Raw genomic sequence first — 14746 nt, 5'->3', positions numbered from 1 at the left:
TTAAAGATTACATGTGTTCTCTAGTACTTTGCCTCATTCCAGGGAACCTGGCCAGGTACTAATGGTCCATAGAAGACAATTCTTCTTCACTCAAGCCCTGCAAATACCAGCTGTCAAACTAGCCTAACCACTTACCTGGACAGCAGTACGCCTAAGGTACCAGCAGCCTAACATGGAGATGGGTGATAGGCAAAGCATCGAAGACTTCTCCTTTTGAGATGTGACACATCTTGGATGAAAAGCGCTTCGTTGCTTGCCAAGATTCAAGGCAATAGGAAAGTTTAAAATGCAGATTTGGAAATAATGGAACATGGAACAAAAAGGAAACCAAAATAAAGTGCACCCTTGAAGATTGTGCTTATGAGTACAGTTTCTTATTGGCTGTACTATGCCTCATTTAGCTTTCACGTCTCCTATTATTTAATTATTTATTATTCACATCTCCTTTTATTATTTTAGATCCTGTCTATCTATCTTCTTAGGGAGAAGAGGCACCAAAAAAAGGTTGAGCTTTTCTTTCTGTGCCACAAGATACAGGGCCATTTTACAGGTTTTGTGGGGTATTTTCACTTCCTTGTTAAGAAAACTCCTTTCTTTATTTCTCCTGACTAGGCGTTTGGTGCCACAAAGTACTGCTGAAAACTGACTGAATTCCCTTTAGTCTCTCAGTGTCTTTGAGTAAGTTTTCTACTGTCTGCCTTCATTAGCACATTCCTAGTTTCAGGCTGTGTGTCACTGCCTTCTGGAGATAGAGCAGTAAAACCTTGATCACTCCATCAGAAACAGCAAACATTGCCTCTTCTTAAGGGGCCCACAACTAATTTTACCCTGCAAGCAGCACATGAAAAGCAAACATGCTAGGACAAATGGTCATGCTGGGAATAGGGTATTTAATTTAAATACCTGCCTTCATTTCCATGTATCCCCTTGATTTTTAAAGGTCCCAGGTATCAGCTCTAGAATAATATGCTCCCATGTGCTCCTGTCCCGTTTTGGAACCATGCCCCTATGGAATGCTGCTGCTGCTGCTGCACATCCCTAAAGCAAACAGCAATCGATTACCCCTGAGCTCCTTCTGACCTCCCTGAAGCAGGACATCTTATCATTACCTAGCCAGCAAAAGCTATAATAATATAATAAGGACCTAATAGAGGAAATACTGCTATAAAGTATACAAAATGTAATTGAAACTAGAGAGGATTTTATGACAGGCAGCAGGTTGCCTCCATATTTTTCCTGACAGAATAGATGTGATTGTAACCTGGAAAAGAGACAGTATAGATATACATGTACATGGTGTATTTAATTTGGTATTATGGCTAAAGTGTTTATGAGCATAGTGGATGTGACATGGTATTAAAAGGAATCCTTTCAGAATGCCTCTGTTTGTCTTTCATGTAAAGGATAATTAACTGTCAAAGCAGTATGTAATGCAAATCATTTATTATAAATAAATAAATCTCAGATCTCTTCTGTGGTGCTGTAGGGAATGCAGAAGCAATCTGCTCCCTGCAGATCCAGGGATCTCCCATCCTCAGTGCACATGCTTTGTGTAGAAAGCTGTGGAAGCGGCAATGGGGACAGGGCTGCATTGCAGCAGTAGGAAACAGTCTGATGAGCGTGGTGAACGTTGCTCCTCAGTGTCCCCTGCGATTGCCATCTGGAAAACTGAATGGCAGATCCATTGCAGTCCTGTTCTATTTTGCGTGTGGAGCTCTCCTAGCACATGGCAATGGAGTTTACAGGGACTAACCAGGACTAGAGCATCTCTGGGAGACTATAGGAGCTTAAACATTGTATAGACATTATGCAGCCCTTCTGGTGATGTTATACTGTGCCAGAAGTACAGTTTCTCCCACGAGTGCAGCCCATTTTTCCCATATGCACAGCTCGTGGGAAGACTCTGTAAAATGCCAAAGCCTTTTGTTGGCTCTGCATGGGTTGGATTTCCTCTGTGTGTTTAATCACGGGGTCCCACTGAGGGGCATCCCAATTCCTCAGTGGTATGACATGGTTTTTTTGATGTGTACTGAGGAGTGTGCATGTGACAGTGTTTGAAGTGTCACCAGATACAGCATATGTATTTGTGGCAGCTACTGCCTCGCAAATAACAGCAGGAGGCCTTGTGTAATACCCATATTACAAAGGGCAGTTTAGTCGGAGGCTCTAACAAGCTGGGCTGTTGCTTTGCCCTCAGCTATTGATTTTTCTATTCATCTAGGCATGATTATCTCTTAACGAGCCCTCTGAAGCATCCCCCCTGAGATTCCACTTTGTTCACTGATGATGATTAGGAAATATGTGCTAAAAGCAGTGTGCACACATCTGGGGTTTGCTGCAGCAGCTGATTAATCCCTTTGCTTTCCCCTTGCAGTCAGGCATGTGCAGTGTCCCAGGCAAAAGAAAAGACACACATTTATAGTTCAAGAGTATGATCCTGGAACAGGTGGGTCTTCATCAGGTCCCACTGACATCTGTGTCCATCAAATCACCCAATTTCTCATGGGGTCACAGCAAACATTTCAGGTACTTGGGAGACTTTCCCCCTTCCCTACTTCAGCAGTGAAAATTTTGGCCAGAAGGCAGTTTGTAAACACAAGATCCCAAATCTGGTGGGAACTGAACCTCAGAGAAGACACAATCTTGGGCCTTGTTCCCTGCAGAATTGAGCTCAGCTTTATCTCCTCTTCAGTGTAGAGGTTCAGCTGAACCCAGACGAAAGCACTTTGACCAAAAGGTTTTCATTTCTGCTCCGTCTCCCATGGGCTGCACAGGGGACAATGACGGACATCTTAATTCCTGTTTAAATCATCATGAGGTATCACCTTTGCAGGTGTTGGTGCCAGGAAGATGTTGCTGCTTTCTTTCTAAAGGCAAGAGGCTGACTGTTTGTGGATTTATGGTTTTCCCCAGCTGCTCTTTGTTTGTTAAGAGCCTGGAGTACAGGGCAAGGGGCTCAGATGGAGAAAGGGAATTTGTAGCCACGCACCCTTCGTTCCCTGCTGCAGGTAAGTGGCACTCCACTGAATCCTGATCAGTATGAGTCATGTTATTCTGCACACACCCACTGAAACTACGTTCTGACCGTTTCCTTTTGGCATGTACCCTACAGCCAGCTCCCAGCTGCTGGAGTAACCGGTGAGGTGTGGGGATATTTTTGAATGAACTGCTAAAGCTGCACACTTCGTTTTAGATCACACCCAGGAAGATGGGTGTACATGGATAGGAATCCAGAGCATCCCTTCAAACTGAGCTGCTTTGGATCAGTTCCTTGGAGATGCAGTTAAACGAATGTGGCTGAGGAGCTCCCAACAGGCAAGAGCAGCCCTAGAGCAACTCACTTCATGACACTGCCTTCCTGTGTCCATTTCATTTTCCTCCCACAGTCTGGCCATGGTAATGGGAACATATTGGGTTTCTTTTTCCCTTCCTCTGCACCACTCCAGTGTGCTTTCTGCTGCCAGCTCGACAGTTTCACCTGCCACATCCTCTGCAGGGATCAAGGACACTGCTCATACACCTCATCTTCCCTCACCTGTAATACATTGTATTTAGGACCTTTGGTCTTTTGATATTCACTTTATGATTGTGCTGGTGTTTCCCGGACTATGGCAATTTGCAGATTGGATGTTCCTCCTATGCTATATATTTTAAACAGATCTCTGATATTCAAGAGGTGACCATCAATGTCCCAGTTCGTTCCTTTCAGTCCTGCATTTCTTATCCACCCTACCCTGACTTTCAACCACAAGAGGATGCAGGAAGTCTCTCATAGCAAGGGCAGTTAGGACAAGATGCCCATCTGACCCCTTGTAACCATTGCAGGTGCTCATAACAGATATGTCAGTGGTCCCCAAAGTGAAGCATGCTCCTCATCCTTCACCTACACAAAGAGCAACTCGTTGCCCAGGATTAGTTATGAAAGGGGATAAGTAAAGCATAGGCTGTGGGAAGAGATTTGGTCATCTAACACTGACCCTTGGGGGTTTGTGTGGAAAACCTGCGACACCATGTAAAAAGGCTTCTCTGGAGTAGTTACTCCCATGGGTAGTATGAGCAATGCACTTGTGTTGCTGGGTGGAAATGATCCTTGAACACTGCACCTTGCTGCGGGGGGAGCCCAGCTTGGCTTGATCAGACACAATCAGTTCTTTGCAGTCAGATGTACCAGCCATGGTAGAGCAGATCAAGCTTCAAACCTTGCAGTCCAGGAGTAGCAGGCTGCAGTTACAAGACAGTAAGCGAAAGCAAAGATGGTCAGTGCTCCTTTTGTGCTAGATAAGGTAATTGGGAAAGCATCTATGTTGACAGTAATTTAAAAATAGCACTGACATAGGGAGGGCTTCTCACAAGGACTGATATTTATTTGCATTCTGCGCTGTGGAATGCTCCAGAGTATGTTTCTCTCCCACTTCTTTCCTAACCTCTAGTTACCCTCTCCAGCTACTCAGGGGCATATTCAGCCATTCAAAGCCTTACTAGGTCACCAGGCATATTTGGGTCCCATGTGCTCCAGAGAGGGTCCTCTTCTCTCTCAGCTTTGCTGTTTGGAGGCAGAGTGTGTCTGGTGCAGAGGATGCACTGAGGGCATCCCTTAAACCTCTGTGTCAGTAAGTCTTCAGGGCTGTATCTTGATCATAGCTGAAATACAGCACAGGCTGAATGACTGGAAATCATTCTCCCAGACACAGTCCTAGGATAAGGTCTTAATGACATGAATTTATATCCATCCCACTTTAAGCCAGGTCTCTGTAACTAGCTGGGGAAGTGGAGGGATCAAAGGTGGAGCAGCATGGTATGGAAGTTGCAGCCTGGCCAAGAAAACAGCTTGTTTACTGGAAAGGCAACAGACTGAACTTCTTCCCAGAACTGTGGGTCACAGCAAACTCACTGCTGCCTTGCTGCAGCTGATCAGCTGAATCTCTTCCCAAATCATGCTGGCTGCAGTGAGAGCTTGGACACCCAGCATACATGTACACCTCTTCTGCAGGCAGTGCAATTTAGACATTACAGGCTGCAGCCCTCCCTGATGTGTTCAGAAACTTGCAAAGGAGGATGCCAACTGTGGGCTTCTTGGGAAGATGCTACCCCAGGAACAAAGTGTAAGCCAAGGACAAGAGACCTCAGGGCTCTGTTCGTAACACTGAGTCACTCCTGCTCTTCTGAGTGCTCCCACATGTGCTGAGCTTCCCTACATAAGCAAGTTCCCTGAAGTCCATGGGGAAAGCATAGCTGAGGGAAAAAGTAATTGCCAATGTATGTGAGGTGTATTTCAGTGCCAAGAAAAATCATTAGCAAAACAGCCTACCCAATTGTTAACTATTTTAAAGTCTAGACAAGCCCCAAGGCCAGATGATTTTATGGTTGGGTCCACTCTCAAAAGGAAGGAGATGAACTTCAGTCGAGGACGGCGGAAATGACTGTCGCCAAGGTCAAAGTGGTAACAAGCGAGCATAAACAGCAGCAAAGAAAGCGGGAGTAGTGAGGAATGAATCATCAACTCATACAGTGAAATGGGGGGGAAAAGCAGAAGCAAGTTCTAAGAACAGCGAAACTCCAGAATGCAGGAAGAACGAGAGGTTCTCCAAATATGTAGAAGGACCCAAATTAATCCCAGTCCTTGTACTTCTGACTGCAAGAAAAAACATGGTATTTGTGGCTGTTGCTGTTGAGATGAGGAGTTGGTGGTTAGAACATGAGAAATTACTAGCACAAGGGAAATTCCTTATCAAGGTAAATGCTTTTCAGTTCAAAACCATCTGAAAATGACCTGGGTCATGAGGAGATAAGTCCTACATGTCTTGTCCCATGTTGGCTGTTGTATGGATGTGTTGGAATTAGGAAGCCAATTCAATGAATGTTGTCTCAAATAGGTGTAGCCTGGAAGAATAACCCAGAGTCATAGCAAAGGGACATCAGCTCTTGTTCTTCCTTCAGAAATTGCTTGTCGTGCTATGGAATCCTCCTCATTCCCACTTTGCATTTCAACCTTTGTGACAACTGTAGTACTGCCATTGCAGCATCCAGGGTCATAGAATCATAGAATAGTTAGGGTTGGAAAGGACCTCAAGATCATCCAGTTCCAACCCTCCTGCCATAGGCAGGGACACCTCTCACTAAACCATCCCACACAAGGCTTCATCCAACCTGGCCTTGAACACTGCCAGGGATGGAGCACTCACAGCTTCCCTGGGCAACCCATTCCAGTGCCTCACCACCCTAACAGGAAAGAATTTCCTCCTTGTATCCAATCTAAACTTCCCCTGTTTAAGATTTAACCCGTTACCCCTTGTCCTGTCACTGCAGTGCCTGATGAAGAGTCCCTCACCAGCATCCCTATAGGCCCCCTTCAGGTACTGGAAGGCTGCTCTGAGGTCTCCACGCAGCCTTCTCTTCTCCAGGCTGAACAGCCCCAACTTTCTCAGCCTATCTTCATACAGGAGGTGCTCCAGTCCCCTGATCATCCTCATGGCCCTCCTCTGGTCTTGTTCCAACAGTTCCATGTCCTTTTTATGTTGAGGACACCAGAACTGCACACAGTGCTCCAGGTGAGGTCTCACGAGAGCAGAGCAGAGGGGCAGGTCCTCCATAGCTTTTCTCTTGACAGGACTTCAGAAAATGTCACCTTCTAGGAAACACTCTTTGGCAAAGCCTTGATTCTCATGCTACTATAATTACTCAGCTGATTTATGCGTTCAAGGGTTTGTGGGTAGGTTGGAAATTAATTCTAAGAGTGCACATAAAACCAGTGGGGAAATACAGAAGATGAAGGAAAAAAACAATTATAAATACATATAGAAATCTTTTATCTTTAAATTTCTCTTGCTGCCTGCAACAATTTTTCATGTGTCTGGCAGGCATCACTGTCAACACAACTTAGAAAGAATATGCTGATCTTACAATAATTGCAGTTCACAGGTGCAGGGAAGCAGATGGATTAAGCTCGTAGTTACCCCAGTTAGTCTCGTGGTGTAGGTAGGTATGTACTGGCGCTGTGTTTTGAAGGGTCCATCTATTTGGAGCAAAATGAATGTGTGGTTCATTCAAGGTGGGACAAGGAGTGGGAAGGTCTGGAGGTTCGCGAGGGTGCTGAGGGGTTTTGGTGAGGGGGGTCCCCTTGACATCCATGAGGCCAGTTGTGTGTCCCTGCAGCCAAGGGGAGGTCACGCTCTCCGGGATGAGCAAGCCCTGACGTTTCGGCGCCGAAGCAATCCTCCAGCTGGCTGGAGGAAGCTCTGTGGTTGAGTTATGCAATTCTGCTCTTTCTCTGCAGAGTTTTTGCTACTCTCAACTATTGGAAAGTGGGTGAGGTGGAGCCTTGGGATCAGCTCCTAGGACAGTGTCTCTGGGTTTAAGGAGTCCTGGCTGACTCCAGCATTACAGACTCAGAGAGAGGGTCTTCTCCTGGGAAATGGATCCCTCACCAAGTTCATCCTTTTTTAAAGCAATTTGATATGTTGGAGTCTTTTGCTCTCTTGGTTTCCCTCTGAAAGCTTCCGCATCGGCAGGAGGTAGGTAAGGCAAGCAGCAGTTGCCTCTGGAATTAATTGGGGTGCCCCGAGCCCAGGTGCTCTGCTTTTCTGCTTTACTCTGTCACAGCTTGTTGGGCTGAAAACATTTTATTTTTAAGGGATCTACTGCACTCTCTCTATCTATGGGAAACAGAATTAAAATGAGGGGAAAAAAAAGTGAAGAATTTGGCAAGGAGCCACACAGTGACTAAAGTAAGAAGTGGGGAAGTTGCAGTAAGTTTAGTTACCAGGACATTGCATGGCAGAGTGGGTCAGCCCTGGATCTTTAACAGGCTCAAAGACAAGCACGGGATGCCCTTCCTACAGCGCAAAGGAGCTTAGCTTCCTTAGGTGAATGCCCCGGCGCTGCGACTGCGAGTGAAGCTGTTGGTCTTGGGAGGGGATAAAGCTGCGTGTAAAAATGAGAAGAGAGGAGTGTACCAGAGTGCTATGGAAGGCAGCAACTTTGTTGCTGTGACTTTTCTGAGCCTTCAAGGGTAAGATTTAAATGCTTTCCTTCCGCTTGTTTGTTTGCCCTGTCAGTTTTCTGGGCGGCAGAAAACTTGCCTCTTATTTTGGAGGTTTTCTTTTTCTTTTCAAGAGCTTTGCAAAGCTCAACCAAAGCGCTTGGGGTTGAGCTTTTTCTCCGGGCGATCCGGTCGGCTTCTGGGTGGAGTGAGGCGAGCTGTGCCTGATCCCAAGCAGCAGCAGCAGCCGCTCGGGGAGGCTGCTATTGTTTGCATTGTTTCGGGGGGGGGGGGAGCGGAATGCAGAAACTGGCTCTGCCTCGGCGGCTCATCGGTAACTTGAGCGTCGCAACTAACTTTTGCTGGATGCAAATGTTTGACTGCCGTTCTGGTGTCAGCTTAAAGAGCGTTTTAATGAAGACAGATGGCGGATATTGGATCGTTGCTTTAAAACGTGGCAGATAACAGGCTGAAGTCTGTTTCCCGGCAATTATAGCTAATTGCATTGGCACATTTCTGTGCAGGGGTAGGAGCACACAGTTTCGTGGGTTTGTGTGCGTATAGCTTTGAATAGCACCAAAAAATAGCTGGAGGGCTTGCTCACCTCACCCAGGATACCTCTTCAGGTGTTAAAAGAGCTGGGGAGGTTTCAGGGTTAAATTAAAACTCTTCACACTAGTAGATTTAAACCAGTCACCAGTCGCTGGTGCCAAGAATGACCATTTATAGCTGCCTAAATTTACACCAGGTTGAATTATGGCAAATGTGATTTCAGCCCTGAAGGAGCATTATTCTGGGATTAAAATCTCACATTTTGCTTGCCCATCCTGCAGCTCGCCGTGTTTCCCCACTTGTGGAGCTGTGAGAGGTGCAACACATGGTACTCCCTGTTTTGCTGTTGAGGTGTTCAAACAGGATGTTAGAAGGGGTGGAGAAATACAAATGCTAACGTGTTTCACAGTTAAAATATGATTAGTACTAATTGTTTCTAATGGCTGAAATTTTTGTGTTTGCTTTCAATAAGGAAAAGCAAATACATTGTGCTCTTTGGATTAAAAATTTGGACATTTTGACTGAAACAGTTACTACAGCAGAAGTTTAAAGGGGTCTCTTTGCAAACCTGCCTTTGTGATACTGTCCTGGGTTCAGCTGTAACAGTTGTTTTCCTGCTTCTTGGTAAACAGCATTACAAGGTCAGCCTGTGCCAGGTGCGCTAGGACTTCAGGGCTCTGGCCAGAGCATTAAGGAAACATTGCTCCAAACTGTGATGTTCCTCTCTGCAATACCTGTAGTAAATGTCTGCTTATTTAGTGCCTCACATGCACCCCCTCAGCAAGTGTGCAGTGAAAGCATGGAGAAAACAGGGAGTTTGAGGACCTAATGTATTTTAAACCATGGATATTTTCCAGTTTTGCCTCCAAATCCATTTTAAAGCGACAGGTTTTCAGAACGTAGGAACTCAGATTTGTTTCAACTCACATTATTTAGCAGTATTACTCCACCAAGGGCACTCATCAGCCCAGGCAGCCTTGAACCTTGCTGTCACAATGCCCAGTGTTTGGGAACTACTTTATCGTACACTGAGTCTAGCGCTTCAGCCTGTGACTGTTCAGTGTTTGTGACTGTTACATCGCATAAACATAGATTAAAAAAAAAAAAAAAAAGAAAAAAAAATTAACTTCGAATCTTGCTCATGTGCGAAACCAGACCTGACTGGGAGAGCTGGTGACTGGACGCAAGGTATGCATTCTGGTTTATTTACCTGGGCACGGCTATTTAAGCTTTTTAGGGTGTATGCATACCACACTATGTGTGGTGGCAAAAATGACTGGATAAATCTTGTTTTACTGCCTAATTTTCCTGGTCCTTCGGTGCTTCCTTCTAGCATTCAGCACGATTTCCTGACCCCTCAGATCTGCTATTACCACTGCTTGGGCAGGAATTTTGGTCTGTACTGAACTACACCCTATGATCCAGATTAAAATAACCCTTCCAGAAATGATTGTGTTTAACATGGATCATTTCACAGAGTCTGGGAACAAGGTGATGGGAGCAGAAGCATCAAGTATTTTCTGATTCGTATTTATCATTGTATCTGATGTGCTGTGTAGCTATGTCCAGAGAGGAGAGGCCAAGAAACTAGCCATGTTTTCCATCTGTAACATCTGCTCTGTGTTCATCTGAGTTGTGCTATGTTTTTTTTCGTTTTGACTCTCACCACTGTGGTGGTGGGAAGTGCTTCCTTCCACATTCAGTTTGCCATACAGCCCCTAGCAAGCCATGGTTTTGGATTAGGCTGTATCCCTTGCAAATTCCATGTGCTGTAGCTCATTGCTACCTGCCCCTCATGCAGGAAAAGCTTTGCACTTGTGTTCTCAAGCCTAATCTGGCTCTTGTCTCTCTTAACTAAGGCTGAATTTGGTCTACAAGAAAGCATCCCTTCCCTATTCAAGATCTGTCAAATTAGCTTCTCACTGTGGATATTAAATTGCTCAGAGCCCATGATTAAACTGTCAGTAGCCATAAAGGAAGTGGATTGTCTTTGCAGAAGTGTAAGCCATAGCTAGACAATCTGTAGATACAAAAGCTTTCTATAGTGAGAAGGGTAATTTATTCTTATCTTGTACTCCAAATCCTCATAAATGAGGAACTGTGAATTTGAACTTAAAATAATTTTTACTATAGGCTCTGAGAACATGGGGAAGTGACATGTCCTGTGAAGTGGGACCTGCATAGTTATTCAAAAAGTAATAAAAAAACCCCACAAAACAACCATAAAATAATTGAGTGGAAAATAGAACAACAAAAATATTCAGAAGGGCTGTCACTGACTGTGGAAGGATAACTTGAGGAGATGGAAGCAGTGCTTCACTTTGCCTCTGAAAATAGTTGGTGCCAGGGAAAATGAAGGCAAACAGGAAATTGTCTTTTTTCTGACCATAGAAAGTTTTTGTGTGCTTTATGGGTTTTCAGGAATAGGAGGCTTTGAAGGCTTCTTACCAAAATTTGAGAAGTACTTCATGACATGTGGAAATGAAACATGAGAGAGGTAATTTTATTCCAGAAAGTGCAAAGGGAAATTAAAGCCATAGCAATGTATGTGAGTGATATTGGGCTGAAGACCCTTTTGTTATAATTTTGGGACTGAAACTAACTCTTACATGTAAAAAATAGAGAGATTTGTAAAGAAATCTGATCCAGGACATGAATTTTGATTGCAAGTGGAATCTGGGGAATAAAAAATACTCTGATGGAGACTGTTGATAGATACAGGTGCAAAGATGTTTAATCCTGCAGGTAGGATGGAGAGTCAAAAATACCCCAAGAAAAAGACCTGGGGCTGGAAGACAGGCAGAGCTGAGGCCAGCCAAGAGACCACATCTGTCTGTAAAAACTGTGATAACTAGCAGAAATGAGAGCAGTACCTGGCTCACCACCGAAAAGGACAAGGCCAGCATTTGTCTATGTTTGTTCTCATGTTTGTAGCTGATGGTCAATGAACTCTCAGACTGAAAATACATGGAAGTGTAAAGGTAAAAAGGAGGTGTGAGCAGGCAGGCCCACACAGGAGCTATAGCCACTATGAGAGTAGTTTGCTAGGTGAAGGGGTGTGAGGATTAGGTGTGTGAGTCAATAACAAAGCAGCAAAGGAAGATACTTGCAATATTATGAAAATAAAGGGTACACCTCAGTGCAATAGGGGTGTGTCAAGTCCTTAATGCCACCGTGTGTGTGCCCATTGAATACTGACACATTCTCATATGACATTGTGGTTTGGGCAAGCTAAGAACCGAGATTTGCATAAAGTATCATGCCACGGGAAGGATTCATAACTCCTAGGCTTTAACTAAGTAAGCGCTATGCTAAATCTGTGTGTGCTGGAGGGGTAATTGGTACGAATAGATATGGCAAATTTATGACCGATATCTGCCCTAAAAGACAAGGTTTTATAGGAATAGTGAGCGTGTACATATTTGTGCTGGTCAAGATGGTAATTTTCATTTGCTGCTGAGTGAAGATGTTCAATGAATGCAATGCTAATCAAACCCATTAAGAAGCTGAAGGAATTAAAGATGCCCTCCATGCCAAAATAGTGTATTGTTGCAGTCTTGTTGTCATACTGCTTTCACACCAGAAACCAGTGATTAAAGAATCACAATAATTAGCAAAAGACGTGTCAGAACTGAAGGAAGTTTCAGGTTTTTGTTTACAAGATGAGGATCATAACTCTATTGTTTCTTTCTTGTTGTCACTGCTGAAAGAAGGCTTACAACAACCCCCTCTTCCCTGTTCCCTCGCAAGTATAAACATCCTTTTTTTTCCCTCAGCTGAAATTATGTGCCTTGTCAATTGAGTACACAGCTGGGAGAGGTTTGGTAGATGGGGATAGCTTTTCTAAAATGTTTGTAAAATACAGCAAGAGCTGGAGTTTAGAAGGATTGCTGTGTGATGATTACAACCAGCCAGCATTTTGCATCCTTGTGCTGCAGTGATTATCAGATCTGTGGCTCCTGGTACTCTAGGAAATGTAAGGTCTTTACCTCTGGGTACGTAGGTAGCATTGTCTCACTTCTTCCACCATCTGATAGGGAGCCCTCAGTGCTAGTGAAGAGGGTTTTGTAAGACATAATAGTGATCCTAAAACATTGCAGAAATATGTTGAAAATTATAGGCTGAGGTCAGTTAGGGATGGAAAGCAAGGCTGGTCAGCAGGGTTGAGAAAGCTTTAGGTTGTGACATTGAGTATGGTAACTTTAAGTTGTTTAGTTCTATGGGCAGAGGACATTTTGGGGAGAGATGTTGGCAAAGCATTTTTTCTGGTGAGCAGAAACAATTGGATCTACAGGAGTGAATAGAATAAGGGTCTCCTTCAAACATAGAGGGCGCAGAGGTGGCAGGCAGCACTGCACTAGGCTCGGTGTGTAGAACTTAGCTGGCTGGCTGGAGCTTACCTGCTGCTGTTTGCCTTATCTCAGGCCCACTGAATTGCAGCAGCTAAATATAGCTTTGTGTTAGCATCTGGAATAGAGATCTGTGCAGAAATGTTTGACCTTTGCAATGATTGTGGAGCTTTCCTCAAAATTTAACTTCATTTTCTGAAAAGACCTGAAGCCCAGGCTTTACCAGGCATGGTCTGATGATGCTGTATAAGGTTTGTGTTTGGGCAGTGGCATAGCCTGTATTCACATCTGTGTGTTTCCAAAATATGATATGTTTGCTACACTCGTCTCCTTAGACACCTCTGCTCTGCACAGATAGCATAGGATAATGTGCAAAATCTTCATTCTGTCATCTAGAAAACTTGTTCCAGATAGATCACTATTCCCTCAAATGTCTCTGCTTGGCTCCACTGACCAGTTAAGTAACTGGTACAGCATTCTTGTTGATTCAGGCTCCCAGTCAGCCAGGCATTCCAGGCAGTGCCAGCTATAACTGTGCCCATGGATCTTCACAGGCTGTCAGCATGAACATCTCCATTACATCCTTTAAATAAACTTGGATGCTTGGAACCGAAAGTTCCATTACTAACAGGTTTTGATGTGATTTTGTTTAGTTCTCAGTTCCTCTGCATATCAGGGTATACTGAGTGCCTTAAATGCATTTCTGTGCCTGGGTTTAGGCTTCTGGGAGAGAAGTTTGCAGCTGATGGGGAGAAATTTTACTGAGAGCCATACAGGTTAGTCCACCCCAAGCACAAAGAGTGACCAGTAGATGGGCAACAGTGTGAGCCGGCACATGTTGAGCACAGGCAGATGTACAGGAAACCAGTGTTTCCTGCTGCTTCCTCCTCTTCAGGGAGGCTGGTCTTGCCCTGGGTAATCACACAGCTCCTTTGCACCTTAAGGACAAGCTCTGTGCGTGTATTTCTCCTTATCACATCAGACCAAGGTTGTAAGAATATATTTTTCAGTCTCTGCTTCACAGACGCCTTCTTTGTGTCATGTCAGAAGATTAACTGATCAAAATGTCCTAGGTAAGGTAGCCCACACTGATGCAGTGCAACTTGCAAACCTGAGATGGTTTTGCATTTTAAAACATGCTATGTGATAAACTGTAGCTGTTGGCCACTGTGCTTAGGAGTTTGATTTTCCCGTTTTATGGGTACAGAATCACATATGTGTGTGGCATCATGTCATGCTGTGGGATAGAAAACCCCATTGTGAATTACTGTCTCTTTTCTCTTGCAGAAGTTCCATGGATTTGGACTAAAATAAAGTTTTGGGATGTCTCTATTTGGATTAAAATTGGGAAAGAAGAAACTGAGAGGTGAGTGCAGTCTGGTAAAGACATTGTTACTGGTGGCAAACTAAGGAATGTAAATATAGCACACGTGTGAGCCCTTGAGATCGTGTCTGGGACCATGTCTTACACCTGCAGAGCAGGCAAGGGAAGAAACACTTAATTTACTTTTCCTGCATTTCATACTACCTTGATGAGTGTGTGGACCGTGTGCTAGTGAATGGGGGCACATCTGCAGCAGAACAGGCTGCTGTTTGTGCTCTGTCATGGCACATAAGTGGCTTGGGGATGTTGTGCTTTGGTGTTTCTCCTACAAAGACCTTCTTGGGGAGTCATGGGTGAGCAATGCACACTGCCCTCCCCCAAGCAGGTTGTAAAACATGCTAGAAGCAAGTTAGTGTGAAGGTCTAATGCAGTCTTTTGATGATGAAACGTGTTGATGTACTCCACAAACTGTGTCAAGTTCTGGGCCCCTCACTACAAGAAAGACATTGAGTTGCTGGAGCAGGTCCAGAGAAAGGCAATGGA

General features: G+C 44.5%; 1 protein-coding gene across 5 annotated transcripts in view; it reads left to right on the top strand.

Annotated features, from left to right (window-relative positions):
* The window catches only part of LOC136004688 (phospholipid-transporting ATPase ID-like), an 87650-nt gene that overhangs the window by 4267 nt on the left and 68637 nt on the right, over window positions 1–14746 (top strand). Inside the window, exons 1-2 of one of the 5 annotated variants that reach the window (XM_065661421.1) lie at window positions 7298–7511; window positions 14167–14245. In XM_065661421.1, the coding sequence (XP_065517493.1) occupies window positions 14203–14245 (43 nt within the window). In that variant the 5' untranslated portion in view covers window positions 7298–7511; window positions 14167–14202. Of the gene's footprint in view, window positions 1–7297; window positions 7516–7693; window positions 8009–9622; window positions 9719–14166; window positions 14246–14746 lie in introns of those variants that run through there. The other 4 variants (XM_065661425.1, XM_065661420.1, XM_065661423.1 and 1 more) reach the window with 4 other exon arrangements.

The sequence above is a fragment of the Lathamus discolor genome, chromosome Z (genome assembly GCF_037157495.1).
Source record: "Lathamus discolor isolate bLatDis1 chromosome Z, bLatDis1.hap1, whole genome shotgun sequence".
NCBI lineage: Eukaryota > Metazoa > Chordata > Aves > Psittaciformes > Psittacidae > Lathamus > Lathamus discolor.
The sequence above is the reverse complement of the archived record's forward strand: the minus strand, read 5'-3'. Positions and strand labels throughout refer to the sequence as shown.